This window comes from Engraulis encrasicolus, chromosome 7, assembly GCF_034702125.1.
Source record: "Engraulis encrasicolus isolate BLACKSEA-1 chromosome 7, IST_EnEncr_1.0, whole genome shotgun sequence".
Lineage (NCBI taxonomy): Eukaryota > Metazoa > Chordata > Actinopteri > Clupeiformes > Engraulidae > Engraulis > Engraulis encrasicolus.
In genome coordinates, this window is record NC_085863.1 from 5,003,113 (window position 1) to 5,010,612 (window position 7,500).

At 43.2% G+C, this 7,500-nt stretch overlaps 1 protein-coding gene across 1 annotated transcript in view; it reads left to right on the forward strand.

The window, feature by feature from the left end:
- Positions 1 to 7,500, forward strand: part of fez1 (fasciculation and elongation protein zeta 1 (zygin I)) — a 37,162-nt gene that overhangs the window by 23,242 nt on the left and 6,420 nt on the right. The window contains exon 7 of the mRNA XM_063202741.1: positions 5,079 to 5,159. Within this exon, the coding sequence (XP_063058811.1) occupies positions 5,079 to 5,159 (81 nt within the window). The remainder of the gene's footprint in view (positions 1 to 5,078; positions 5,160 to 7,500) is intronic.

Sequence of the window (7,500 nt, forward strand, 5' to 3'; positions counted from 1 at the left end):
TGTGTGTGTGTGTGTGTGTGTGTGTGTGTGTGTGTGTGTGTGTGTGTGTGTGTGTGTGTGTGTGTGTGTGTGTGTGTGTGTGTGTGTGTGTGTGTGTGTGTGTGTGTGTGTTAGTGTGTGTGCGCGCACGTGTGAGTGTATGTGTTTGTGTAGGTGGATGGAGTGGATGCACATCCCTGACCTGCTAAATGTGTGTGTGTGTGTGTGTGTGTGTGTGTGTGTGTGCGTGCGTGTGTGTGTGTGTGTGTGTGTGTGTGTGTGTGTGTGTGTGTGTGTGTGTGTGTGTGTGTGTGTGTGTGTGTGTGTGTGTGTGTGTGTGTGTGTGCGTGCGCGCGCATGTGTGTGAGTGTGTGTGTGTGTAGGTGGGTGGGAGAGGATGCACATCCCTGACCGTCTGAATATCCCCACAGGTCATTTCTGCTAAGTGTGTGTGTGTGTGTGTGTGTGTGTGTGTGTGTGTGTGTGTGTGTGTGTGTGTGTGTGTGTGTGTGTGTGTGTTATTGTAGTCTGTCATGGTCTCTAATGGCCAAGAGAGGATAATGGAGTCTGAGATCACTTAAACTGTGTGTGTGTCTGTGTGTGTCTGCGTGCGTGTGTGTGTGTGTATGTGTGTGTGTGTGTGTGTGTGTGTGTGTGTGTGTGCGTCCGTGCGTGCGTCCGTGCGTGTGTGTCTGCGTGCGTGATCACTTAAACTCCATTTATCGAAGCAGGAAGTCTGCTGTCCATTCCTCTCTCCCATACAGCTCAACCTGATGATGTCATCAAAACAGCAACATTTGTTTAAAAAAACAAAAAAAACTAAACATTTTAACCTTCCATTCATGTTAGCAATTCTGGGTTTCTGTAATCTTATCCAGCTCAGCCTGAACATAACATTTCATTATTATACTGTACGGCCCTCTCTAGAATGTTGTGAGAGCAATTGCAACGATTTTTGTCACTTCAGAGATCACTCCGCAAGTAGATCGGTCACATCTACGACTGATTCTTCATTGATATCTCTGCTGTGTGGAGTTTTTGTATCATTTTGCGTCTGGTAGCGCGTCTTGAAGCACACACTGGCAATAGTCTGCTGATGCTCCGGTAACCAGCCTTCGGCATCGGGGGGTGTTATCCGCCCTGTCAGGGAATCTCACGTGTGGACAATACATTATCCCTCACTTAAAGGGACACTGTGCAGGAAATGGTCAAAAAAGGTACTGCAACTATGCTGCTCATTGAAACTGGGTTGGTTATCACCAAATTTGATATTTACATGAAAGTTTACGGAGTAATAAACAACTATTTTCTAGTATGGTCCAAGTAGAGTCATTTTTGCAGCTAAAAATGGCTATATTTGGAAATTGAAAATGGCGGACCATGGAGAAGATCCCCCTTTTCGTATATGAAAAGTGCAATTTTTCCAGTCAAAATGAATACTTAGAATTTGATGGTGGTGGTAAGTATTCATGAAAAAGGTAACATTAGTGAATGGGCAGCATGAATTCTGGAAATAAACTACTAAAAATTTCACACAGTGTCCCTTTAACGTAAAGTAAAAGAGGACGAGGTTTGCTGTTCCTGCTTGACCTCGCTTCTCCTGACATGGTATACATTTGTACATCTCAGAGGGAAAATACTGCACTGTCTTGTCCAGTGCTGAATTTATTCAAATACTAAATAGATAAGATTTCGACCAGTGTGGCCTTTCTCATACATTTGTACACCTCAGAGGGAAAATACAGCACACTCTTATCCAATGCTGAATTTATTTAAACAAATAACAAATTCGTCCAGTGTTATTTGTTTAAATACAGTAAATTTAGCATTGGACAAGAGTGTGCGGTATCTTCCCCTCTGAAGTGATCAAGTGCCCGCTACCTGCACCTCGAGACCTCTGGTGTGCGTTGGCTTCCTCCTCCAAAAATACACTGTTTTTCATTCACCATCCCAAAAAGACTCTACAATTGAGCTTTTGCAAGATATTGAAATATAATGCTGTTGTCAGTGATGTCATCATGACGAGAAGCAAGTGGAGGAGACAAGTGGAGGAGGCAAGGTCGCATATTGCAACGCACTCTGTGTGGGTTGTTAGCTACTGGCTAGCTAGCGCTAGTGTTATGGTAGTGGGCAGGGCGGCTGACAGCTTTCGCACGGCCCATGACAAAGTCATCTGAAAGGGCCCCCTTCCCAATACATACAATGTAATGGGGACCCAATTCTGGGCCCCCCTGTCTCTCTGGGCCTGGGACAACATACCCGTTTGTCGCCCCCTGTCAGTGGCTCTGGTAGCGGGTTATCGGCTTATTGACTCCTGTGTAACTGGAGTAGCCCCTTACCCTCCGCTGTCCGGTTTGTCATTCCTGTTAGTGTACTGGGCAGTGCCATTGGGAGCTCTGTAAGCTCCTCCCATTATCCAACCTCCCAACCTCATCCAGTGCTCGTGACCTCACACTTCAGTGACACCTCACATCTGTGGCGAAACTTTCCCTGCTGTTAGACTAGCCACAACAACTTTTGTCCCCCCATTCAACATCTCGATTGCAAATGAGAAAATGACCTTCGAATAGGGGTGGGCGGTATGGCCAAAAATGTATACCTCGGTATAATTTTAGCCACGGTATATATCACGGTATATATCACGGTACTGTACATTTGTGTATAAAATGTTAAAATTAAGCGTTTGTGGCAAAATGACCAAAACACCACTTTTTTGCATTTTATTTTTTGGAAATGACTGGTCAGACATTGTTTTATCTTCTATGTGGGAATTCTTGTCATTCAAATCATTTGAAAACATATTTTTAAACTTTTAATCTATAACTATAACTCTACATCTACAGGACACAATGCACTATTGCGGTAGACGGTATGAGACAAAATCTCTATCATTGATGAAAAAATACTGCACACGATATTATACCGCGGTTACCGCCCACCCCTACCTTCGAATTGCACTTTATTGAATTTATATTGAATTAGACTGCTGTCTTCAATGATGTCTTGAGAGATCATCACAAGGCCACAAGCACAAAAACCCTGTCTGTGTGGTGTGTTAGCTACTGGCTACCTAGCACTAGTGTTATGCTAGCGGGTTATCGGCTTATTGACTCCTGTGTAACTGGAGGAGCCCCTTACCCTCTGCTGTCCGATTTGACATTCCCCTGTTTCCTCTCCCCTCACCGCTTGACATTAACTTGTTTCCTCTCCCCTCCCCGCTGTACAAAGTGCCTCATCAGCACGATGATCTAAAGTTAACATACTCTCCAGTGGCGATACCGGCCGCAGGCCCTGATAGCATACTGTAGATGAAACCCCAAGCTGATAGTGTTGCACCCCCAATGTTTTCATGAAGATATTAGAGAGAGAGAGAGAGAGATTCTTCATACTTGGGGGTTCAGGGGGTTCTCTGTGAAAATACAATAGTTAAAAGTACAATTTTAACACAATATGAGAATATCTATGAATGATAAATGATGCAGAGGCTTGGGTTTCAGGGCCCCCTGAATTTGGGGCCCCTTTCTGTGCTCCTGGGCCCTTGGGTCTTGGCCCCGTAGGCCCCGTGCAGTGATCCGTCCCTGTTGCTATGTAACTCTAGACTGCACTCCTAGCTCCCGGAAAGCTTTCATCACAGAAGATGGGTCCTCCTTAACGTAGAGAAGCTTTCATCAAAGAAGCTTTCATCACAGAAGATGGGTCCTCCTTAACGTAGAGAAGCTTTCATCAAAGAAGATGGGTCCTGCTTAGTGTAGAGAAGCTTTAATCAAAGAAGCTTTCATCACAGAAGATGGGTCCTCCTTAACGTAGAGAAGCTTTCATCACAGAAGATGGGTCCTCCTTAACATAGAGAAGCTTTCATCACAGAAGATGGGTCCTCCTTAACGTAGAGAAGCTTTCATCACAGAAGATGGGTCCTCCTTAACGTAGAGAAACTTTCATCACAGAAGATGGGTCCTCCTTAACGTAGAGAAGCTTTCATCAAAGAAGATGGGTCCTGCTTAACGTAGAGAAGCTTTCATCACAGAAGATGGGTCCTCCTTAACGTAGAGAAGCTTTCATCAAAGAAGATGGGTCCTGCTTAGTGTAGAGAAGCTTTAATCAAAGAAGATGGGTCCTCCTTAGTGTAGAGAAGCTTTCATCAAAGAAGATGGGTCCTGCTTAGTGTAGAGAAGCTTTCATCACAGAAGATGGGTCCTCCTTAACGTAGAGAAGCTTTCATCACAGAAGATGGGTCCTCCTTAACGTAGAGTGAGCCCGTGGCACTGTTGTTTTCACCGTGGGCAGATTAGGATGCCAGGCCTCTTACATGTGGTTTTCCATAGTAGTCTACTGTACATCTCACTATTTGCTTTACATGTGTAGGCAGCCGTGGCTCAATGGTTAGAGCACTGGGTTGGCAACCCAAGGGTTCCCGGTTCAATGCCCGACCGAACCACGGCTGAAGTGCCCTTGAGCTAGCCCCCAGACTGCTCCCCGTGCGCTGCTCAGCAGACAGCCCACTGCTATGGACTAGTGTGTGTACTTCAATGTTAGATTAGATTAGATTATCCTTTATTGTCTCTTCAGGAGAGAAATTCAGAATGGACATGAGAAAGTGTGATTCACAATTAACATCAAATTACCACAATAGACAGACTTAGGACCACAAAGCACAAACAAACATATAAACAGGTAACAGACGACCATTGTTAGTGTTACATGTGTTACAATGTGATTCACTTGTCCAAATGGGATAAAGTGCAGAGAAATAATTTCCCCTAGGGGACCAAAATTGGCTCCAATTGGCTTCTCTTTTTTTTTTGTATATCTCACTACTTGTCAGCTCAATGAAATTCTGCTAATAGCAGTTACCTCTGTGGGCCTCTGTGTTTGTGTGTATTTGACTGTTTTCCACTGTGTGCCTCTCTGTGTGTGTGTGTGTGTGTGTGTGTGTGTGTGTGTGTGTGTGTGTGTGTGTGTGTGTGTGTGTGTAGGTGTGGTTGTGTGTGTGTAGGTGTGGTTGTGTGTGTGTGTGTGTGTGTGTGTGTGTGTGTGTGTGTGTGTGTGTGTGTGTGTGCGTGTGCGTGCGCACTCGTGTGTGTTGTGCGTGTGCATTTCAGCGTTTCAGTATGGAGGGACTCTCCAACATCCTGCAGACGGGCATCAGGCAAACATTCGGCAACTCAGGGACAGACAAACAGGTGAGACAATACATTACACTGCATTTGTCAGACGCTTTTTAACCAAAGCGACTTGCAAGCATGGACATTATCATAACATCACCAGCAGATACGAAGTGCACAGGAAATATACAGAACAACAAGTGCAGATGCAAAGATTTTTTTTTTTTTTTTTAAAGACATGGTCATTAGTGACGACAACATTTGGTTAGACAGGTGCTGCAACATAGAAACCCCTAACCGCAGAGACCCTGTTAGTGTTATAACCTTATTGTTAATGACCATTATCATTTAGCCAGGATTGTCCCATTGAGACTAGAGTCTCTTCTGCCAGGAAGTCCTGTTCATATAGCTACAGACACAGACAAACACATAGACAAAAAGGAAAATAAATGTACAAAAAACACATTAAGAAGAATAAGTTTACATAAAACGTATTATGAGATAAAAAGTAGCCTATGTGCTGCATAGTCAGAAACAATGACACTCCTCTGTGTATACTGTATTAAAGGGACAGTTTGGTCAATTTCAACATGCAGTTGTAATGCTCACACTACCCTGGACTTGTCAGTGCCTGAGATTTTTTTTTCTTCTTCTTCAGCCGTTTCCGAGATCCTGGTCATTGTAATGGGGGCAGCTCTTTGTTTACATTTCAAAAAAACATTTTTATTTATTCCCAAAAACATCCAAAAGGTTATAAAACATCAGCAGACAACTAGCAAACAGCAGTACCTTTTGGGAAAATATTTGGAGTTGGCCTATGTTTCATTTTTTAAAAATGTAAACAAACGCTGCCCCCATTAGAATTGCTCATATCTCGGAAAGGGCTGAGCCGAAAAATGTGGCATCACCGGTTACTGACAAGTCAAGGGTAGCGTGAGCAATACAACTGCATGTTGAAATTGACCAAACTGTCCCTTTAATGTTCCTCTTAAAAGTCTCTAATGAGGGCAGAGAGTCTATACATAATATCTTCTGCAACTCATTCCATAGGTATGAGGCATAAAAAGAAAATCCTGTTATGATGTAGTTGAGTGTTTTCTGCAAAGAGGGAATAGGCCCGTCCATGGGCCCATCTCATCTGCAAGAGGCTACAGGCAGGACTATGCTTGTCATGTGACTTTACGTATGCGTGTCACCGTGTGTGAATAGAGTGCGTTTAGTTGTTGCAGAACTATCAGAGCACAGTGCAGGATACGGTAGGTATCGTTCCGCTATTGTTTCGATTACATCACTGACCTGTGTAAATTTGGAAAATCACCCCTAGCAGCTGCATCAATATCATGTAGGCATCTGCCTACTTTGCGTGCAAGTGAGCTACCACGCGCAATATTGATATACAGTTCGCACGGCAACACAGGCCTACACGGAATGTGCATGTGCACGCATACCCTGTTGCAAGCATATTCCAGCCTCGACACAAAAAAATCGTAATATTTCACACAACCCGCACACTACGCTCCACTGACTCACTCCTCCTTACAGTTCCCTCCACACACTTGCGCACCATGGGCGACAGGGCATTTAGTGTTGTTGGCCCCAAACTTGGGAATTCTCTCCCACTGTCACTTCGTCAGTGTTCTACACTGTCTACTTTTAAATCTAAGCTGAAGACACACCTTTTCACTTCTGCTTTTCAACTTCATTGACAGGCACTTTCACTTTTTAATTATCACATTTTAATTATCAGTTTATTTTTTATTTTACATATTATTATTTTTTTCCCCTCATTTTTTTTATTTTCAAATGCATTCTACTTATTTTTCGTATTTTAAAACATTTATTTTTATTGTACTTTTATTTCTATTTTATTTTTGCATTTTAATTACTCTCATATTGCTAATTCACTGAAGCTTTGTTGTACTTTCCTCACTGTTATGTATTTGTTTTGATTGTAAAGTGTCCTTGGTTATTTTGAAAGGTGCTCAAAAATAAAATGTTTCATTATTATTATAATTAACTTGGAAAGCTCACACTGCATCAGAGACCGGCAGATAAGGCATGGTACAATTGGTACTCTGCGCAGCATCCCTCAGCTTGCAGGTGCACCACAGTGAGACAAACATCACTGGAAAGTAGAGGCTGCAGCACATAACACTGCAGCTTAGGTTTTGAGACTTAATTATGTAAACACCTGAGGTTTGGGCACTGCTGCACTTTCATAGGGCATGGCTCTTAGTGGCGTGGTGTCTTGATTTTGCCAGAGATACAGCACATTTAGAGGAATTTGTGGATATCTGTACAGGAACATATTTCATGCAGCTTTTAATCTCCCTCTCATCCTCTCAATCTTTTTCTACTGTTCTCTTTTTCTCTCTTTCTCATTCCATGCATCTCTCTCTCTCTCTCTCTCTCTTCCCTC